At 42.6% G+C, this 23,182-nt stretch overlaps 2 protein-coding genes across 2 annotated transcripts; both read right to left on the bottom strand.

Moving 5' to 3' along the window:
* Positions 1-4,118: 4,118 nt before the first annotated feature.
* LOC128713161 (troponin C, isoallergen Bla g 6.0101-like) lies at positions 4,119-6,156 on the bottom strand. Its single transcript, XM_053808022.1, has 5 exons — positions 6,103-6,156; positions 5,689-5,716; positions 5,142-5,408; positions 4,337-4,468; positions 4,119-4,228 (listed from the first exon to the last, which is right to left on the bottom strand). Exons 1-5 carry the CDS (start codon positions 6,154-6,156, stop codon positions 4,119-4,121), a joined length of 591 nt encoding a protein of 196 aa, XP_053663997.1.
* A 6,235-nt stretch (positions 6,157-12,391) lies between these two features.
* LOC128716170 (troponin C, isoallergen Bla g 6.0101-like) lies at positions 12,392-19,680 on the bottom strand. The gene is made up of 4 exons (XM_053811091.1): positions 19,591-19,680; positions 18,348-18,375; positions 12,510-12,905; positions 12,392-12,426 (listed from the first exon to the last, which is right to left on the bottom strand). The coding sequence occupies exons 1-4, from the start codon at positions 19,678-19,680 to the stop codon at positions 12,392-12,394; spliced, it is 549 nt and encodes a 182-aa protein (XP_053667066.1).
* Between the last annotated feature and the right edge of the window lie 3,502 nt (positions 19,681-23,182).

Here is a 23,182-nt window from a genome sequence, read left to right as displayed (position 1 = left end):
ATTTGACTTAAACCTTCAGATCGAGCTCGCATATTGTACAGTTTGTGAGGATTGTATTAAGTTCCCATTATGATTGTTGGTTGCCACCGTTTTCATCACGCACAAATCATCTCCAGCTGTCAAACAAACATATCATTATTCCGCGTAAACGATGTGTTGTTTTTGTCAAGGGTACGACAGAAGAAAACAATCGGATGATGACAGTTCCAGTGGGAAAATGGAGATTTTCACTCTTCTTACTACATGGCGAGCGAGCTCTACACGGAAAGCTCTATATCTACATGGATCTTCAGCATTTGCCAAACAATAAATGAGTTGCACATTCGTTCAGTTTGTCTCGATAGTAGGTACGTCTTGAGCACTAAAGCCCTACAATGCATCGGGCACTTGCATCTGCAAACATTGAGATAAAGCAATAAATAACGAACTCACTTGTACTCATTCATTTTTGTAGGGGGTGAACCTATTCCCAAGCTCCGATTGTTTAGAAAAACGCATCACGAATGGGAATATGCACATTGTAACGTGTGCGTCTGCAATGTTGTGTTTTATAATTGCAGTTGCATTAGCAAAACGTGTGTGCGAAATTTATCGTTAGCGCTTGGAAGTTGGTGAATTCAATGGATGTCTCATGGAATAATATGATTGTTAGGAAACTGTGCTGGCTAGGTTACCAGAAATATTTACCCGTAGTGATAAAATACGTTGTCTTTATACTGGTGTATCATTTATTATTTCTTGAATAATATGAAACGTATTTTAAAATAGTATATAACTAGTAGTTGAGATTAATATGTTATTGTTTGCTAGATGTTTCAGCAAAAATGACACTTTGACTATTATCAAAATTGTAATATGTTACTAGTATTTTTTTTTATTTGAAATTGAAAACCAGATCCTTAATGTATTGTTATTCAAAAATTTCCCTTACGTAGGACGCAATGCCTCCCCGAGCATAACTAGTACCTAAAACAGTATGTAAATTCCGCTTCATAAAATCTAGATCGTATGCATAACGATGGCAAGATTACTGCTCCGGTCATACTGGGAAAGCGGATATGCCCGGACGTACGCACGAGACCCCAGAGACGCCAGACCCCATCCGACGGTAACCCAAATGGCTCGTATTTATATGATTAATTGGCTCCAGATTCCATCCGAGGCGCATGTAAATATGGAAATTCGATCGATGCTCATACAGTCCAGCCGGATCCAGTGGTCCTTGAACGATGGACGCTCGCACCACCGTCGGACGACATTTCGGGCGTTGATGGATAAACGACGGGGGTGGGGGAAAGTGGGTTGGCTTCTGGTGAGATGTCACGGTGACACGGTGTGGGTCACCCGAAACCAGTCCGTACACCTGCCCGCCAAAACCCCGGTTGCCTCACTACGGGGCCAGAAATTCGCGAGCACGAGCGTATCGCAGGCGCAACACGATGCCGGCACATTAATTACACCGTTAGGCTGTTTATTTGCTGTCAATTGCGAATTTTCAACAGTCCGCTTGGCCACTCGACTCCCCGCATTGCTTGCGTGCAACCTTAGCAACGTTACGGTGTGCCTCTATTTACCATCCTAATCGCATCGAATCGTCATCGATTTTTGATCGGTCGAGATTGCGCACAAAATATTCGCTAATCAATTTCCCATCCGCGCGACCGGACGGCTCGGCAAGCGTCTTTGAGGGAAAATTAACGAATAGGGCGCTTCGAAGCGAACGAACGAACGTTGCGCGAAGTGCTTTATTGCTCAATGTGGTTCGCAGTGTGGGCTTTGGACATTCCGCATCGCTCTATTATGTGCTGCATCGAATGTAACGTCCCGGGAGTAAGGTCCACACCTTCGGCGAGATGAATTCGAAACCCATTTCACGCATCATCCAGCTGAGACGTGCCGAAGAACGGCGGTTGCACATGAGCACGTGTGCAAAAATAAGGGCACACCAGTGGTGCGGATTTTATATTTGTATGTGGAAAGCCGGCTTTTCTCAACGCGACAATGGGGCGGACCGCGCAGTTGGTTGGCATGAGTGGTGCGATGAGGTTGCGAAAAGTTGTGCCAAAAGATATTCAAACCCAAGCTACGTTACACGGCAAACACGCGGATTTATAAACTTGTCGCTCGTTGGTGGTAGATGAGTTGTTTCAAATCATATGACATGTTGATTGGGGTGGTTGGAATGTTGGAATATTTACGATTGCATAAAAATTAAACCTTCGCGAACAGTGGTTGCAATTAAGCTGATGCTGTAAAGATAAGTTAATGATACATGCGATTTTATTTAGTGTTTACAAAATACTAAACATGATGTTGAGTAATATTTGAATTCAGCTATAAATGTAAAAAAATATCAGTAGTAATCTTTCTTGGAACTCAATAATTCACAGAAGTCAAATGCGGTAGCTCAGTCCCTGACTGGCATTGTCGACTTAGAATAGTGGCGCCATCTGGCGTGAAAAAAAATGTATTCATTGAAGAAACGGCATTAAAATAGATTATTCTCCTTATCTTATAAATATGTTCATTAATCAAACGACACCAGCAGCACCGTATTTAAATGTTTCACTAAATCAAATTACCCACTTCACGCAAAAGTACTGCTTCGCAAGACAACACAAAGACACTAACTCTAAACGCTAACGATCTTATCCCGTGCTCAAACAAATCAGCCCTTAAATCAACTTACCCCGGGTAAATGTAGGTGTGTGCGAGTTTGAATGAGTGTTTTTGGATTGAAGAATAAATTACAGACACACAAAGGGAAAGCATTATAAGCATACCGTTCTTACCAGACCGTACCATCCCCCTCCCAAAAAACGAGGTGAACCAATTTTTCGTACATTCCTCGCTTTATTTCGAATGTTGCAAGCAGCAGAAAAGAAACTTCACTCCATTAATCCAACTACGGCTGAATATATTTAGGTCTCTGCTATTAAGTTTCTGCTTCCTCGGAAGCTCTTAACAGTTTCCCGTGCACATTTACCGAATGGCGTACTGTAGTGTCTGGTGGCTGGAGCATTTCGGTTCTCGGAATTTCTCTGTGCGTTTATCTCTGTGTACGAGGATATGCATGTGTAAATCCTTGTCTTTGTTGAAGTCTAGTACCATCACAGGAGCTGTCGCACGTTGGTGTTCGTATTCTTTTTTTTGTGTTATTGCGAAAACAAATTACGCATGATAGCCTGGTGGTGAGTTGAGCACCTTCATTTTTTTTTTTGGATCATTTCCAACAACACCAGCTTTTCCTTCATCCGTCCTTCCGTTCTTTGTCGAAACAAACAGGTACACTTATCCTAAAAGCATGAAATATTTATTTTCAGTTCAGTTACAGTACAAGTCCCCCATCGGAGCCCGGTGAACATGTGTGTAGTATGGGTTTGCGAGTGAACATGAAACATAGTGGCTGAGTCCTCGTCTATCCGGTGCCGAATGATGATTCACAAATGTGTGGCACCGGGAAAAGCGAGACCACTCCAAAGTCTATTTCTCTCTCTCTCTCTCTTTCTCATAGTTTGTTTTTCTAATTATCTAGTCTTTTTGCTTCAATCATCTGTGCACTGGTGCTGTTGCTTCTATCTGGCAAGCATCATCAAGCGTGCGGGTCTCCACAATGCACATCTGCATCTGCTCTAAAACGGTGGATGATTGTTTGGAAAAGTACTCAAGCGGTGCAGAATCTTCCTCATGCTGCCGGCACGTGGCTAGGGTGTGCGTCATCGGTACCGTATAAGCTTAGTGCAGCCACGTGGAGCACCCATATGCAAGCTACTGCTAGTGTTTACGCGTAGTAGTCAGCTAAAGCACGGGATAAGAACCAAGGGTCAGGATAAAAGCAAATTAGCGCATATATTTCCAAGTAAGCGTATCCGCTACAGACACTAAATACACACACACACACACAAACTTGGAGGAAGTATGTGCTAGGAAGGATCACATTTAGCAGAGAAAAACACAACACAAAGGACGAAGTTAATTATGCGAAACTCGCCAGTAAGCCCGCAAGTAAGTGGTACGGTTCGTGGAAGTGAACGAGTTAGTTCTGTGGGGTGTTACGGAAAAGGTAGTCGCAATTGCAACGTAGGTTTTGCTCACTTCTGCCAAGTTGCGCCGAGTCATTAGTAACATGCAAAGTGCAGCGAGCTCGACACAAGTGCAACTAATACCACATTCATGTAGTTTTTCTTTGTTTCTTTTGCGACCTTACCTGTCATGACTTCCATAAACTCTGTTTCAGGGATGAATGGTTGTAGTTGACGTTTGGATGAGTGCAAAAATAAATAGAAAGTAGATTAAAAGATAAAGGCTACAGGTCGTCTAGCATTGTTGCAATTACCCTCAAAGTCCACCGTGCCCGATCCATCGGCATCGATTTCGTCCACGATGTCATCCAGTTCCTCCTCTGGCACAGCACCATCCAGTTCTCGGAGGATTGCTTTGAATTCTTCGACCGGAAGGTATCCTTTGGCTATAATTTCACACAGAAAAATCACCATTAAAGTTAACTTATTTCGTGAAATTGGTAGCTTAGTTATGCGTTATTACAACCTGTAGTCTGTGAATACAGCCTGTAATATATCCGATCCAATCTATTATCAATTTATTCCGCTGTCGCACGCTTGGCACAAAACATGACAGAACAATCTGATTAGTGTCCTGTTTCTTGGTTTGTGTGCTCTATTTTCCATTCATGTTTGCTACGTTTCACTTTCGAAATGCAATTCATATTAAAATTGAAAATGATTGGTACAAGCGCCATATTATGTTCTGTATTACTCCTACCTTAGATGCACTATCGAACCTCAACCAACCGAGTCTTTGAATACCGAGAACACCACCCAATCTATCGGGTTTTTTTGCGACGGTGCTAAAAATAACCTGACATGCATTGCAATCCTTCGTCAGCCACCGTCATCGAGCAGTGTTGGCTTCGAACGAAAGTGCATTCTGTGCAGCTCGTTACGTACAGCACCGAAGCAATTTGGATGGACGGAATTATTCGATAGAATGAAATAAAAATCCTACTCTTTCGTTAACCGGCAGGAGTTGTTGAATAAAATGTCGAATCACATTTTTTCTTGCTGGTAAAACTTCAACTGAAACACATTTCCTGGAAGCATCGCAATTTTTAACCAACTTACCATCTTTGTCGTACATCATGAACACCTCGCGCAGCTCCTTTCGCAATGCATCGTAATCCTCCTCCGGCTCGACATAGTTCGAGGCGAGCGCCACAAACTCATCGAACTCCAGCTGTCCCGACTCATCTTCGTCGTACTCTTCGATCACCTCTTCCAACTCTTCCTCCGATAGTTTGTGACCGAGCAGCTCCAGAATTGTACCGACCACGTCCGTGGAGATGCTGCCCGTTTTCTCCTTATCAAATGCATTAAACGCATCACGCAATACTAGAAAGGATGAGAAGACAAAGCAAAAGCGGTAGATACACAAATCCCGCACACCATGCCGTAGGTTTGATTATTAGATGCTGCGATTTATTTGCACAACTTCACAAAAATAGATTGAAACCGAACCGAAATACGTTGATTCGCCAGACAGAAGAGCAAAAAAAAACAGCTCCAACTCCGCTTTCGAATTCAGGTGTACACGAGTATTGGATTTAATTTTGTTGGTTTTTGCTTCGTACTCCACCGCCATCACTGTTCCACAGTGCGGTGTTTCCCTTACCTTTCAACTGGTCTTTGCTCAACTCCTGCTGCGTACCGGGTGAGAGTGTATCATATCACATTAAAGCACCAAATTCACCGCACGATAATGTCCGCACACACAGGACCCGGCCGGTCGTCAACGAATGGCAAGTGTGAAAATTAGGCACCCCAAACAATCGCCATTAAGTAATTAAGCCGCGCAGAAAGAGAAAGAGAAGAAAGAAAGACAAAGAAAGTGATGAAGAAAACAGGCAATTGAAAAGGCGCAAGCGAAGGTTCAACCGTCTGGAGTGCGGAAAATTCGCGAATCGGACGTGAAATTGCACTCGCGGCAGTGTTGGTAATGTGGGTAGGAAAACTGAGGAAAAATCCACCTTCCCCCCCACTGGTTTGCCAGACTAGTAAATCACCATTAACAATTGGCACCACTTACCTTTCCTGCGCCCGATCCCGTACTTTCGCCCGCATCCGACATTGTGTCCGACATTATTGTTTTGGGCTTTTGGGTGGCTGGAAAACTCGACGACAAATCAACGCACAAAAAAAAAACAAACACCCGCAGCACAGAAGCACGTGAAGGCAAATGAAGCACAAATCAACGAATTAAATGTACCGTGTAAAGATTTAAGCGAACGTCTATGCTTTGAGTGAATAAAAAAGTAATCCCTCACGAATCACGACGGTGCGATCGATGCGAACTGGTTCCCAGTGCGTCCTCACCGGTGCATCTTAAAGCGTGATCGCGAGAGAAAAAACGCAGTACGGTACGATCGATTACAATCGAATGCAGTCGCTGATGCGTGTGGTGCCGGATGGGAACACTTTCACTTGCCCGCGCGTTTCGTTCAGTTTTCTCACCAGACTGCAAGCGACGTGCGGTGTATTGCAATCGACTAGAACCGATGAAAGATCACCATCCAAGCGGTTGGCATTGTGAACACCATCCTGCGCACCCTTGCGCCTTTCGCCGTATGCCTGCGAAACTGTTGCTTTTTTTCCTTCCTCACAAGGTCGAACTCACGCACAATCAGCGACCTCACGCACCGAAACGCGATTCGCTGCCACTGTGGTGAAAGTGACGGATTTTAACATACACTAGCACGATTCGATTACTTGCCGAGCATCGAAGCAGACACACCGAGAAAGAAAAACCCGGTCGCGCTTGATCACGTTTGAGCAGTTTCCTATCGTTTTACCTAAAACTACAATCCACTTTAGTGTAATTAGTGCACCAAAATGTTTGACACAAATTTTCATTCCCACCGAGGTAGGGAGATACGAAAGCATTCAACCAACACCCCATATGCACACGGGGATGGGTTCAAAGCTTCTGTAGCTACCACAGCTCACACCTGGCGATCGACGAACTGCACGATGCAATCAACACCCCGTTCGGATCCCGGATGATGGGATGAACGCGTGCAGCTCAGCGCAAACAACATGCCCGACGACGACGACGACGGCGGCGGCGATGGATTCAATTTAGCGAATGAAGGAATTTCTTTCAGAGCAACGTTGTCACTTCACGTGGATGGCGTAACGATGGGTTGGCGCTCGTTCTGAGTCTTACCGGAGGCGGGCTTTGGTTGGTTTTTTTTACTGGTGACGCATTCGGGTGCCAACTTGGTCGATAACTTTGTGTCATTGTTCATTGGGCAGTTGGTCAAACTTTTGAGTTTCCTTATTTAGTAACTTAAACATGATTTACAATTTGTTATTATTTCAATTATTGAATATGTTTGGTTTATGTTCTGTTTTTATAAGTTGTACCTTACAAAACTATTTTGTAAATTATTCAATTCTTAACTTCGCTTTTTTCAGTAGCTTTTCCCTTTTTAGTATTTGAAGTCACTATTTATGCGTTTCAATTTGTTTTTAATTTACATTAAGAATTTTTTTAATTTTCATCGGATTTTTATAAACGTAACTAGTCTTTTATATGCACTTCCTTCCTTTGACTACTATATTTTCTGTCGTTTGTCTTAACAATGTAAAGTTTCAATAAATTTTAATTTCATATAACCAATCTATGTGTACTTACATTAGCTTTATGATTTTTCTTATTTTGCATAAAAAAACTAAATATTTTAATGCTTTTAAATAGATATTGATATGATTCGCCCAATGTGTTTTCAAGACGACGACTGCTGTGACCCATCCCGATCACCTATTCGGCAAGAACCCTGCTCCGCACCACTCTGCAGCATTAATCATTAAAATTAAATATAATAAATAGAATTTTCGCATTCCTTTCCCGGTCACCGGTTGGGTTGATGAGCGTGTCAGCCAGCTGGTACGATTGGAGGGGTTATCGGCAATGATTTTGGCCCTCGTGATCATTACGTCCGTAAAGCTGGCTATCTTATTTGCTGCATCGCGACCACCTGACCCCGGGCCCGATGCGGTCTGCTCGTAAAATCTGCCTGCAAATAGCTGAGATATTTTCCTACGCTAAGCCAAAAAAAAATCAAGTCAATATGTCGCAAATCATATTTGAGGTTGAGGCTGAGGCTGGATGGTACGATAGGGTTGACCTCGGGAAGCGAACGAAAATAAAATGGTATACTTTAATATGTGCCAGTAAGAAAAAGAACGATGCAGAAATAAACTTTCAACAATCGATACGTTTTGTAATGTTTTGTTCCAAAATTATTTTCTAGAACCTTTTAATGCATTTTCATGCTAATTGAATGATATTACGAGGAAAAACTCGTATTATTCTCTGAAGCACCATCAATTTGATGCTATGGTATCATAATTCTTAAATCATCATCCTTTCTTAGCATAATTCCTATCGGCCTAGCGAGTGAGCGCTGAAATCCATCCATTTGGCCGTAATACCATCTCCGACGGACACTATCCTTGCGCGATATTCTTCGCCACGGTAATCCTACCATGGCTGGATCGAACCCAATACTTTAAGCTCCTAATTCTCGTTCCTTCAACTCACGTGGCGAGTTATCGCAGATGAACGTTGCACGATAAATCAAATCGATCCGCAAAGTTTCCGCCTGTTCGCACTGTGATTGGGTTACTAATAGCATGAAGCCCTCGGGTTCATCAATGTTTCAAAAGGGCAATGGCTAGAACTAGACGCTTCAGCCAGCTGTATTACATTTTCCAGGGAAGGATATAGCTGGAACTTAATAATGGTTATGGTATCTTTGAGAATTGTTAATACCAACATCAATAGCTCAGTAAATTATGAAAAGAAGTTCAAAGCAAACCTTAAGTGCGTATTGAGTAAAGAAACCCCCTTTGCACATAAAGTACTTGAACGCATTTAATATTCATATGTAGTAAAAAGAACTTTTAAACGGCAACAGAACGGTCACCTTGCAGTAAACCAATGCCCAACAACTTCAGGAGCCGTTCAGGAACAATGGCGATGGAAAAAAAGTTGTTAAAACAGAGATTAAACCAAACACAGCCTACTTCGAGTAGCGTCGGAAGGATAAAGGAAGTCGATTCATCCTGCACGCTGTTATGTTCCGGCAAAAAGGCTTATCTGTGGCTACATGAACTTCATGCCAGGCCTTCGTTTTGCCAGGAAATGGAGCAGAGCGAGAGAGACTTTTTCGCTCGTAAACGAATCGACAGGACAGTCGAGAATAATTGTATAAGTTTTTACCCCGAAATTGATCATTGTTTGAATGGTTCAACGAAGCGAACGAAGTTATTTTATGAATCTTTGAAGGAATCCTTTACTTCAAAGAATTTATTGTCAACATGTGTCTGAATTTTTAACGATCTTTGATAGTTTTCATAATAGACATAGAAAATATGTCAAATAACTATTAGAAATATTGTTGATAAACTGACATTGAACATTCTGATTTATTTGAAATAACAATATTGCATAACTTTCAACTACGATTCATTTCAATGATGGAGTTTCCACAAAACTTAAGCAGCAACTGACAAAGCCAAACTGTTATACTACGAATCCATGTTGTACTTTCCACATTTTCTCCAGTCAGTTCACAATAATGTTTTTCTACTGGTATGACGCTGCTGGCACTATTCTCCAAACCAAACCAAAAGAGCCAACGATAGCGAAGAAACTTGTACCATTCAACACATCCTGTGTGCTTCGTTTGCTCTGTTTGGCACGGTGTTTCCGGCTCGCAACCTGATGCTTCCCTTATGTGTGAATCGTGCTTGTTCGGGACGGAGAAAATACATTTTTTCCCGTACACTGCACGCCACTAATGTGATCACATTTTTAAAGAAATGGTGAAAAATAAATATTCCTGTTCGCGTTGCGTATCGCGCTGCTAGGTGCAAAATGTAGTTCTTTCATGGAACTCGACGGAACGTAGAATAAAGGCACACAAAGAGAACACATTGCCAAAACATGACCCAGAATGGTAATGAACTTTATTATTTTAAAACATTCGCTTACGGTGTCTTTTTGCACCGTGCAGCGTGGAAACGAATTTACGTCCATGGAAAAGGCCAATACCATGTTCCTGTTTTGCGTGTTTTTGTTTCCTGGAGCGTTGCTTCACGCAACGCTACGAACGCATCCGCCTCAACAAGCATTATTTATATAGAATGTTTTTCCAGGAGAATGTTGCAAAGCGATCACCAATGAGGCAAACGAAAGCTTGTTTGCAATCATGCCTCAAGCACTGTGCCGAGTGGAGAAGAGAAACTTCTTTCCAGCAAGCCTGATATATCTGGCCGTGCCCTCATGACTTTGTCCCAATTGACCTAAATCCTTCGAGGTCGCATGCTGTGCGGCGAAGATTTCTAGCTTCCTGACAGAAATTCAACTTCTGCTACTTAGTTTAAAGTGGCTCTAAACTGTTCTCTGTTTTGCAGCGAAACTGTAGAAAACGCTCTATCACGAAAAGTTGTATACTTAGAAAAATATCCTTGTAGCATTTTTCAACTTCCACGCCGTTAGTTTGGGTGGAATGCACCGTGCATGAATGTGACATCGTTTGCGTGGAACGGTGAAAATATTCACCCAGCTTGGCATGCAGTTGAGTGGTCGGTGAGTAATGTGCGAAATAACGCGAAAGGTCATCGAGTGCACACGAAATGGTACAATCTAGTTTTCTCTCTAGACCGTACTGATTAATGCTACTGTTTGCTCACGTTATGAATATGGCCTTACGGTCGCCAAACAACATTAATTAAGTTGCATTAATTATTTATAGACTCGTGTAAGTATGTTACCCATCCGTTTCGGGGTACAAAGATCAGCATGATAAACATTGTAGGGGAAAATGTTTTAATCTCTTGGATCAACTGAAACACTCTCATAAGCAAGAATTCGATCGAAATTAGAAAGATGATTTATTAAAAAAAAGTAAATGAGTTTTGTCAAGCATCAATACAAGTATTATGTTCATTACGTTATCACTGTAAATATTATGCTTTGGTTCGTTTTTAATGTTTCATTTTATGTATTTTATTTTTTATTTAGTTATGTTTTTGTATTCTTTTTATTCAGTTCCATTAAATATAATTTTTTATCAGATTTAGAACCGTAGCATGGGACTGAATGAGATTTTTAACAGGTATACATGTATACAGATTGATTTTTTACGACTTCCTTTATCGGCACAATAACCTCAAGAGGTCTAGGGCTACTATTTCTAGCTTTCTGTGAGAGGGGATTAGTCTGGATAGGATTTTGGTCCGGGCTGTTCGTGTGAGGACCGGTGGCGCTACCATCATGCGGCCCCGCATGGTCGATTATGACTTCATTTCTTGTTACTTTGGGAAGCATGCTCGAGTTGGAATTTAAATAAATACAGATCCGTAATAATCCATATCAAGTTTTGACAGGAAGGAAGGAATCAGGAAGTATGCAAACTGCACAACAATAGTTATTAATTAACAAATATTATAAAATGGAGTAGAAAACTTAATCATTTATTTCATACCAGTTCATGTATTGACCGAGAGTAGGAGTAGAAAGCATACCGTAAAAACTGTGAAGATGTCATCGTCGAACAACAACTCATCCGTCTTATTTAAACTCTGTTAAACTATTTAAACGCATCTGTAAAAATTTACAAACTCAATCCTCCTACCGCTATCAGGACCTCTTCAATTGTAAGCCACAACTTAAAACTCCCATCCCGAAACCTTCTTTAAGATGTCATCAAAGTAAAACGCTACTTCCCCAAATTGGTTGGTTTATCTGCGGTTTACCCTTACAAGGGTTTCCACAATTGTTGTTTATTTAGCGCTCTCGCTTACAATATAAGATCAACAGCAACATCCACACCATGCCGTTAGCACGGTGTTGGTGTTTAGTAATACATCTAAGCTCTCCACCGTACAAGAACCAGCATAAGGGAAGCGGAAGGGCAAAGGAAAAGCAGCCGTCCCGATTAGCAACCACGGAATATACGGAACGGATAGAATGTAACACTTTGAACAACCATTAGTAGCAACGATAAGCAGCAGCGACGGGTCCTGGCGCGTTTCCTTGCAATAGCCCTCCGTACCTTCGTCGGTTCTTGCGTCTTTCAGAGCTTACAGATCGCAAAATGGTGGCAGATGAACTGATGGTAGAGCAGCGCCCAGCTTCAAAGAGCCATCACACGTAGAGGAGTGTGGGCCCCCGATAAACAGTGGTACGTTGAGGCACCCCGGTGACACAGACGAAGAAGAAACTTAACGAAGAAATGGGGTTTGTAGGAGTTTTTTTTACGCTTTTGAGTGTTTTTGTTGCTTAAAGTCCAGGATGTGCGTAGCACTTAATCATCACCACCAGTCATGACTTCCATGAATTCTGTTGTGGGAAAAGAAATTGAACGAAATTAGAGATTGTGAACATGGAAGACAGACGGAAACTGTAACTCCGGTCCAACTTACCATCGAAGTCCACGGTGCCGGAACCGTCAGAATCGATTTCCTCGATCATCATGTCCAGATCCTCGTTGGTCAGGTTGTCGTCCAGCTCCTTGAGGATCTCGCGCAGCACCTGGGTGGTGATGTAACCGTTACCCTCCTTGTCGTACAGACGGAAGGCTTCCTTCAGCTCCTGCTGCATGGCTTCGGCATCCTCCTCAACCATGAACCGGGCGGCCAGGGTAACGAACTCCTCGAACTCCAGCTCTCCGGAGCCGTCGGCGTCGACCTCGTCGATAATTTCCTTCAGCATCTTATCGTCGAGCTGGTGGCCCAACATGCTGAGGATCGTACCGACCATCTGCGTGCCAATGCATCCCTTCTTCTCCTGATCGAATGCGTTGAAGGCATTGCGGAGCACTGGAAGTGAGTGAGGTAGTGGTTCGATTAAAGTATGTCTCATCAGAATGGTGTAAAAACTTAACGAATCGTTCAAAACACAGCGTGTCTCTCAATCCCAATTTTCATTCTCATATTCCTCGTTTGTGAGTGCGTTAGTAGTGAGTAACAGACCGGGTGAGAAGATGAGTTTCATCACCGTGGTAACGTATATTTTTAGTGCATCATCAACGCTTGAATTTGCTGCACATTGTAGCCGTTTCCCATCGCATCCCAAAAACCCGTACATCTCGTCTATTGCATTTTGAACAACGGTGTGACTGGCTGTTTGGCGCATGTGTTGGATTTGGCTTTCTCACTCACCCCGTTGGTGATGGGGAGTTTTTCCTTGGCACGTGTGTTTTTTTTGTTTTGCTCAACAAACCACTCCCTAGCTCGTCTATTCCGCGCACTTTGCACCGCACCGAACATTTCACAGTTCGTTTCAGTGTGCACGGTACGGTGTGTGTTTATTAATGAATGAACATCAGCTAGAGGGATGGTACACACGATCGTAAAACTAGTCTCGTCATCTTCTGGCACGGTAGCAGTTGGTACGCAAATGGCAGTACGCTCAATACCATCCACCTATGCAACCCATTACTGCTGCACGTTTAGCGGGAAGCAGTGCCGGAATTGTGAAATTTATTTACTCATCACCTACCCAACATGCACCCTGCACATCTTGAGCAGTTTGGTTGTGGTTACTATTTTACTATTTTTTTTTTTACTAAACGGAGAACCGTGAAGGGGGCCATTAATGCTTTGACGGATGCATAAAAACGGAAGTTAAATTTTCCCATACAAAATGACCAAGGTACGGTTGGGAGTTTTGAAAAGGTTTTTATGTAGTCCGACTCGAGTTTGCAGTGTGCGGGTGCTAACATGTGCGGGAATTAAAATGAAATTGTCTATTACGTGCTTTCGGTAGCGTCCTTTCGTTTATGTTTCGTTGTTGGGGAAAATGAAAACGACACTCTGGGGATTCATTATGTGGCAGGGAAGCAATAAGTGATGTGTGATAAACGGAATTTTATTTTTAAATGTTTCCAGGAGAATAATACAGAATTTCAGAAGCAAATTTACATAACATATTCAAACAACTCGCAATCATTAAAAGGATATAAGGTATGATACTTCGTTTTCCTATGGATTAAAATAAATATTCTGTAATCTCACTGCTCTTGATGTTTCTTCGTACTATTGAAACAACTTCCGAAAACAATTACCAGCAAAGCACTGTTTCAATTTGTGCATTAATTGCACAACCATTGGCACAACCTTTCTCCCTCAACTTGTTGCGTTTCAATCACTCATTGATGCACCTTGCAGCAGTGTCATCCGCGGAAGCACGTTTCATTCATTAACATGCAGCATAGGATGCACTGCGCGACCGCTTAACGACCACGCGCTGAGTCGTGAGCTTACCAGTGCACGGAACGAGTCACAACCCAATCCCATCTCCCAAGCGAAGGCGAACCTCATAAATCCAACCCCCGAAACGTACAGCTTCATTGACATTTGTAGCAGAAGCCTTTGGAGAGCCCCTTTTCCAACGCAGCACGTATCTGAAAGTTGGATCTCTGCGTGGATGCATTGCGATGCAGTTTCGAGGTGTGTTTTTGGAGCTTATCAGATTATCGTGCGAAACGGGAAATAAGGGTGTTTTTTTGGGGAGGGGGTGACGATTGTGGTTTTATTTTGTGTTTTATATTTGGTAGCGATTGTGTTGCTACACGAATTGTTGGATGGATAGGATTGGGTTTATTTGACTGTGCAGGCCCATAATTCAAGTTCACGGTTATCGCGATTGTTTGCCAACACTCCGGCCACTGTCTGTCACGCTGGTGATATACACTTTGTATGTTTGCGGATGTGGAAATGAAATTCCGCCAAATAGTAGCAAAAATGTCGTGATTTATGATGCGTTCGGTTCAGTTTGTTACTGCTTGTAGGATGAATTTTAAAACTCCATACATGGATTAATGGACACATTTGTTGCAATTCCATATTGAAACAAATCAGATAACGCACAAAGAACTTTAAATTTATGGTTTTGGTTCGCACAACTCCTTTTACTGCAGGAACTAATTGCTTTTTACGACAAGTCATCACACGCACCCATCACTCGGACCATTTCAATTTTGGCACATTCGAACAAGCTCACCAATGGGCCGCTAATTGATTGGCAACGACGTTCAAATTATTCGTCAGCATTAAATGGCACGGGTTTCATGCGATGAGTTAAAAAAAAACACCGACGACTCAATCAACCACCAACATCAATTCCACTCATCCACGAACCCATTAGCGAGCATTTATTTTTTCAGAACGTTATTTTGTTTGCTTTCGATTTGCTGTGTGTTTTTTTTTTTCTTTCGTGCAATGTTTTGCACAACCGCGTGACCTAGCGTGATTTATTTTCCCAACCAGCTGGTACGAGCTATTTTAGACACCAGTCTGTAGCCTCCGAACCGTACCAACACTTATCCAACGGGTTAGAACGTTGTCCGAGCTAGTTTCCTGTCTCGTTTGCATCAAGATCATCGGAACTGTCGGATCCATCCCCGGGGTGGATGGAATGCACCACCGTACGAAATGATGTTAACCTAATTAGCTGCGTACGCATCGGTTATAAATACGACAAGAAACACCGTCCACCAGATCGAAACGATCTTCCCCGGTGCGTGGTACTCACATTTGGGGCTTGATCTTTATGACGCAAACCACAAATTGCTCCAGTTCGATGCATTTCGATGGCAGGCGGGAACCAGATCATAATCTATGCAGGGCAAATGCAGTGCGCTCTCCGCGCTGTTGGCTGTCTGGCGGTCTAACTATTGATGGCTGAAGGTGGACGTTTATGAGCACCTTCATTGGCGAATTTATACGTCGTATGCGAATGCGCGTACCTAAATCCGATTGCTCTCAATGTTTACGATTAGTGAGCTTGTTGAACTGGTTTTAATCCCCCACTGTCATTTTTTCATGCAATGATGATATTGACAAACGGACAAGTGGATTCAGCAACCTGCTCGAAGTGGATGTAAAGTTGAAGCAAGTATTGAAAGCGTTCGCCACGTGTCAAGTTTCACGCGTTGAATCGATTTATGTTCCATCGTTGTTCGATAAAACTTTCAAAATGAGCATCAAGAAATGTAAAGCAGATCAATTTTAAATTTAGCATGAATCAATAGCATGAGAAGGTGTTTTGCTATTAAAATTCTTGGTATCGCCCTCGAGGAACTTGAAACCTTCTCTGGGACATTTCTGTTTTAGAAGAATTGCTACATTTTATACACTTTTTAAATAGAGTTTCCCACCAGCAGGAACGCTCATTAAAATGTACGCTCGATAAACGGATCGTAAAATTCTGAATAATCCATTTTATTGATTTGTACTAGAATTGTACACACCACACAACACCAGTTCAAACTAACTTGCCCCGAAGGACACGACCTGGTAAGCTTGTAAAACAAACCTATTAGGCAGATTAGAAAATGGTTTGGCGTTATGTACATCCCGGTAACGACACAATCGCACCGTTTTGCTTTACCGGGTGACAGTTCGTATCGTTAAATGGATTATTGCTCGATGAGGTAGGCCACAGTCGTTGACATTGGAGGGTTCTTGATGGGCGCTACTGGGAAAGATTAATTAGCTTCTTGTTACAGCTGATAACGCTGAGCTGAGGTAGATGGTAATGTGGACAGCTAGACATCGAGATTTGGTCTCCAAATTATCTCCAGGGAAGGGGCATTCCCGCAAAGTCCTCAGCGTGAAGGAGTGACAGTTCTTCCCCCAAACAAGGGCAATTAAAATCACATCTATCAACACCTACCGGACGGTTTTAGGTGATGAAAATAGGAAGCTGTGTAGAATTTTAATCGATTCAAGAAGCTACCCACCTTCGTGTATTTTCATGCGACTCTTCGTAATCATTTGATGATCGACTGACGTCAATCTTGAAATAGGATCGATTCATCATACCTTTCCTACACTAAGCCTTCGGTGAAAGTGAAAGCGGTTTGGTGGTCTATCGCTCTCCGGGGCCACAGAATTGGCATAATCTCCTGCTGAAAGCTCAGTAACCCCAGTAAATCCCTATCGACGCACGCATTGGGCCAACCTCAAAATGTTCAAGGATCTTGCTTTCGCCTGACACAATCCGTACTGTAACACCTTAGAAGACAACCGATTAAAGCAAAACGGTAGCCCAGTGCGAGTTGAAGTGGTTTTTGGAAATGATTACAGTCCCTCCTCTCTTTCTCCCTCTCTCTCTTTCTCTCTCTCTCTCACTCTCTATCGCCCCGAGGGGACATGCGTGCTCTGAATGGTGGGTGTGTAGTGTGGCGGGTTGTTTAGTTTTAATTTCACCTTTGTTTCCCACCGCTACAGACACATAACAACCAAGCCAAGCCCAGTCCGGTTAGTGGTCGGACAGAGTGACAACTGTAGTCCTAGGTCATGTCAGCGCACTATGAGGCCACTCCACAAACCAAATTTCTTTGTCGTAGGACCATTCAATGCTTTGTTTCAGCTCCCGTGAGATTTACCAGCGGGTTTCACGTTGGTGAAAGGATTCCGCCCCGGCTATCCATTCCACTTCTGGCAGGATAATGTTGCACCTGCTCCCCCAAAAATACCCCATTGGCAGCTCTTTACATAATACAATGTGAAGAAAACGAATCGAAATGGATCAAACAATCGAACGAAAGGAAACCGTCGATGATAGCAATTAATGTGCGCAACGGCAGCAAAATTCAAGCAAACACACGAGAGATAAGAAGAAACATACAAGAAACAATAAAATATAAACAACAACCATACCAAGAAAAAAAAAACAAACGGAAAACACAACTGCGTCGATACAAAACCGACCATTAAAGAGACATTCGCCAAAAAAAAGAAAAAAAAACGAGTGACCCAACAAAAGGTGAGGACATGTTGCGATCATCGTACTATCGGGGTCGTGAAAGTGACCGAATCGGAATTTGCCAAACAACTTTCGATTGCCGAAGCGGGAAGAGGTTTGTTGGTGTTGGTTGTAATTATTGTTCAATCATTAGCGAATCATGGCGCTCGGCTGATGATGCCGTGAACGGTAATTACATTCATGGTTTGATTCGAAGTTTTACGCTGGAAAATCGGTGTCGTTTCAAGGGTTTTTTTTTTAATTGAAATATGCAAATAATTTCCTGGAAGTGGTAATTTTCATTAAACCAGGTCACTGCCGAAGATCGCTTTAAGGGTTAATTGCTGGGCGGGGGATGGTTAATTTTCCACTCATCTTTAACAAGGGGTAAATATCCCAAAACTGGAAAGATTGAATTTTCCCAACAATTTTTCTTCGAGGGCATTTTTAATGAGACGGAGTGAGTGAGAGACACGATGCGCTGTGTAATGATGCTGTGCAATACTTACGTTCCAGCTGAGCTTTGTCCAGATCATCCTACAGAATAGAGAAAAAAAAAGCAAATTTTAGAAAAAATTATCAAACTATTTAAGAAAGAGAAGATGTATTGATTAAGAATTTCCATCAACTGGGCAAATATTGTCCTCAGTCAAAGACGGGCCCTTTTTATAACTCTATTCTTCGCCTCAATTCTTTATCGATCTAGCTTAAAGCTTTCCTTGTTAGTCCCTCAGACACCAAAAAATAAGTCTTGAGCTTGCTGGACATGAAAAACTCGCAACAACTTGCTGCCTCCCAGCACGAAAAGGGAAACTTGGATATTCAAGACACTCGATAGGTTTATCCAAACACATCGAGCACTGAAACCCTCCGCTCAGTACTGCATGTATTATAAATAGACGGACGTGTTCTGGGGCCTTTGATCCGGCATTTCCCTCCGCAGTACATCGCGGTACCCACTCTCGGTTCGGTGTTCATTTGTATTCCAAACGGGCGGTTGGCAGTTTTCCGTCATTGGCTACTGTCTATCTTTCTTTCTGTGCCCTTTTTTTTTTGTTTTGCACAAGTTGTTCCAAAAACCGATTGGTATGGCTGCTGATATTTTCAGAATTCAGCTAGAACAGGGTGGCAATAGTGATTGGTTTCTGCTGACGGTACAAATATGACAGGTCGCTCGTAAAGTCAATGAATTGACGAGATCCAACGCGTACCGAGGTAGCAAATATCCATTAAACCTAGCAAATTGGATGCTTCTCAGATGGTGGTGAAATACTGCAGCTGGGCTGTTCGTTTGGTGTTGTGTTTTGAAAAACAAGGCTGCAAAATGGGCGATGAGACACTCTAAATCCATTATCGCCAAATTAAACGCCACACCTGGTGGATGCACCGAACGGAAACGGCCGTCGGTGTAAGGAGTTTTTTAAATAACTCTTTTTTATATTTTTCACAACATTTCAAAACAAAAGGAGAAACATTAATACTGCACGCAAATCATTTGGAGTAAAAAATAAGCTAAAATCAGCGCTTTTGGCAACGAAATTTGACATCAGAATTTCTACTGGCATAATTTTAAAAGACCGGCTTCCGAAATAAAAATCGCACGGGATGCACATTTGCAGCACTTCCTGTTGTTTTGGAGCACTCAACTCGCAAACTAGGTCTCATTATGCCTGACTCTCAAGAATTGGACTTAGAGTTCGTAGTATTTTTTCCAACATTGTCCCTATTTATGAAACTGCTTGCTAAACGAACCACTGAGCGTCGAAAAACTGATTGAGCTTCACTTGGAAGCAGGTAGCACTGGCACAATAGCAACACCACACTGACGGTACGAAGCACCATCGTCGTTCCAGGTCCACCGGAGACCACCTTGTACTGGTAGAGTTTTTAGGGCACCACTTGGTTCTTCCACCCCGTCTGGTTTTACTCCAACCCTCCAACGAGCCTTGCGCGTTAACCTGCGGGCGAACATTACGTGCAGCAGACAACACACCCACTCTAGCAGCCGGGATTTTCTCGACGGACGGAAAGACGGTGTGGTGAAGCGTGTGTCGTTTTTCTTTTTTTTTTTTTTGTTTCGTTGTTCTAATGACTGCAATCATTCATGTGTACCGGTCGAGAATGTTGCAAAAATCTTGGCAAAACTTGCCCGGTCGCCCCTATTGTCAAGTTGTCAACCACGAGTTGCCCCAGCGCGTTTGGTTGCGTTCTGGCGATTCTGGTTTCGCAACGCTTCTACTAACCATCTCGGTGCACTGCACTTGCCGTTGTTCACTGAGTGTTCTTCACCGTAGGACTGTACGACCGATCTGTAACTGCCGACCAACCGTTATGGGATGCAACTGCGAAGGATGTGGAATTGACTAACCGACCACCTTTGGAAAGGCGTTATTAAGAAAGGCGGTTTTATTTTTTCTTGCCCAACCCAACGAATAAGAATACGCCGAAACGATGCAACTGCAGCGACAATGCGATGTGCGAAATTCTAGGGAAAACGTTAGTACAAGGCACTATAATATTTCTAACCCTTTCTATTCGGCCTTGCCCTAGCTCGGACGGTGCATCAACGACTGCAATGATTGGGGATGGATGTACTGCACAGGGCGCAACAGGGTGCCAAACCAAGCCTAGACGCAAGTTTTGCTTTATTAATATGTACAACTGCACTATATTTTATAGTTGCTTCCAACCCATGGGCAGACCATCACCGACGGCTGGGGAAGTCAAACCGACCCACGGACCGACTTTCTTGGAACGATGCCCAACGAACAAACGTCGACATCCCATCACTAACGGGGCAATAGCACGGGTTCTCGGATCACAAACACATAGAGAGATGTGAGGCGCGAATTTTCCCCTTCACAGTACCTCAGCAAAAAAAAAACAACTTTTGGAACCGATCCAGACGCTGGCTGCAAAATACTTACAATAGTCGACATGTTGATGCAGGTGGTAGTTACGCGTGGTGGTGTAAAAGCAAATAGCAGCTAGCGGCAAATGTGCGTGCCCGGAAGTGGTGCCCGATTCTGCGGATCTCGGTAGAATGAAATGTGACCCCTGCCGGAGTTGTGGCTGACTGCTAACCGACCCGTATCGTTGCTCTATCGTTATAACGTCCAACCGTGCGGCCATGTGCGAGAGAGCATCGCGTAGGAGAAGGGTACATTTTACAGTAAATTCCCTGTTCACATCTTCATATAAAACGTGAACGGTTTATTTTGGGTGCTGCTTCCACCCTCAACGATAATAATCCCGATTCCAATCGTTTACACACCGTTGGAGTGTCGAGGTACACGCACAAGAGTGTGTTTGGGTGAGTGAGAATCAAAAACCGAAAGAGATCGGATAAGACATACATTCGTTTCCCCGGTACGCAACGACAACAATTTGGTGCCAAAGTGTGTGAGCACACGTATTTGCGTCTCGTACACACGGAGAACTCCCTCGCAACCAATTAGTAAGCGGCTGTGGTTTGGTGCGGCATTCTTTGGGAGCTGCTACAATTTCGTTCTCGTCTCAAGTTTTCATTATCGCTTATGAGATGATACGTTTGGAGATCAATGAATAGTACTGGGATCAAGTCTCATCCAGAGCTCCATCCAGATCAACTGGCAATTTCGTGTAGATGAAATTTGATTGGTAAAGAGTACATATTTTGAGAAAATCCCTTTCAAACGTAGGCTTCAATCAATTTTTAACACATTTATAATAAATGAAGACTTTGACATAACTTTGCCTAGTTAAAAATGGATTCAGTGATTTATGTAAAAAATACAACAAATTTGGAACATTAACTCCTGGAAATTCGGAGGAAAGAACTTAAGAATTAGTTCGTAAATAGAAGCAATAAACAATGAAGATGAACGTGTAAATATAATAACCTTACAACAATAATATTATACAAAGAGTACAATTATTGGTTAATTATAGCAGAACTCCAAGGAGGATTGATGCTAACACGAATATACAAATACAGAGCGTCCTCACTGTATCTGCCAAGCTGTGAATGAGTCTCCATACGATGGAAATTTTCCATTGGCATAATCTCCTTAATCTCTTCGAGCACCCCATGTGTTTCCCTTACCATTACGAACGCATCAGTGTTGGTGATCTTCTTCACGGTTACCGCGAGATGAATCCATTTAGAACCATTTTCCTATCGTTTTCTGATTTTCTGAAACGCCGTAGCACTCTTCACACTCAAACCGTGCGTAGCATGCAAGGGATCTCTCGAGGGCAGCAGCTGAATTGTGGATGGTTTAATCGGGTTCCTGCAGAGAATGTGCGCGTGTTGGCTTCTGTCTCGCCCACCACCCGCCTGAAGATTGTTCTTTTCGAACCGTGAAAATGCTCATTTCTTGCTGTTTGTCGAGCATCCCACGAGTTCGCCACAATAATAGAGCTGTTTTCCAATTCTCTACCACTGGTTCCGCTAGTGGACTGATCGTTCCTCTTCACATTGTCTATTTTGATGAGCTGGCATCGCGGTTTTACATTGTGTTTGTTATTTTTTTGTGTGGAGTGAGACCATTCGACACGATCATAAATTTGTTTGCAGTGATCCATTTTTCATGTTGCACAATATGGTAATTATGGGAAGGGCGGCAAATTTCTAACCAATTATTTAAAAAATACTGAACATGAAATAAATAAAAACTTTACCGATGTCCAGAATCAATGTAATGGAAAATTATTCAACCGAAAAGGTTTTAATACCGCAATCGAAGAATAATTAAAAACAGAATTTTAAATTACAATTGCCATTTGGTTATTATTTATAATTAACTTCATCGGATACTAATTTAGCAAAAGTAATCAATCGACTGATTCAGTTACACTCTCTCCACTATCAATTGGCAATAAAAATGACTATTGTACATAAAAACCCCATTCCAATCCAATGCTCACTGCGCATTTATTGCTCACAAACGATTAATTGTTGATGTTTGATGAAATTATGATTCGCTTTATTATGCTCAGTTCATTCGCATAATGAATTCCTGGCGTACGTGCTTCTGAATAAAGGTGGAATGTGTATTCACTTAATTGGATTCCCGGCTAGTATGTGGAAGTGTGTGCAGTGCCCGAGGTTGTGTGTACGCCAAATTCCACTTCGCAAACGACCAATTAAAATGCATCACTTGTTGCACATTTGGGGTGCGTGCACTATTGGGAGCTGCATTGATTTGATTTGGGATGTGCAGACTGCATGCGGTTTGTGATGCAGAGACATAAGAACGAATGTTTAGAATATTTTCTCTTTAATTATGCTCATGAAACAATTTTACAGTTTTAAATACACTCCTCCATTGCTGATATACAATCGTTTTTCATTCTTGTTCAC

Source organism: Anopheles marshallii, chromosome 3 (genome assembly GCF_943734725.1).
Source record: "Anopheles marshallii chromosome 3, idAnoMarsDA_429_01, whole genome shotgun sequence".
Lineage (NCBI taxonomy): Eukaryota > Metazoa > Arthropoda > Insecta > Diptera > Culicidae > Anopheles > Anopheles marshallii.
This window is presented reverse-complemented; position numbering and strand designations above follow the sequence as displayed.

Coding starts and splice junctions, on each gene's coding strand:
- LOC128713161 (XM_053808022.1), bottom strand. CDS start 6,156: ATGTCGGACACAATGTCGGATGCGGGCGAAAGTACGGGATCGGGCGCA. Junction 5,409..5,688: donor GAGCAAAGACCAGTTGAAAG/GTAAGGGAAACA, acceptor CATCCTTTCTAG/TATTGCGTGATGCGTTTAAT. Junction 4,229..4,336: donor GGGCACGGTGGACTTTGAGG/GTAATTGCAACA, acceptor TCCCTGAAACAG/AGTTTATGGAAGTCATGACA.
- LOC128716170 (XM_053811091.1), bottom strand. CDS start 19,680: ATGGTGCTTCGTACCGTCAGTGTGGTGTTGCTATTGTGCCAGTGCTAC. Junction 18,376..19,590: donor CAGTTTTTCGACGCTCAGTG/GTTCGTTTAGCA, acceptor TCTATTCTGTAG/GATGATCTGGACAAAGCTCA. Junction 12,906..18,347: donor GGACAAAGCTCAGCTGGAAC/GTAAGTATTGCA, acceptor ACTCACTTCCAG/TGCTCCGCAATGCCTTCAAC.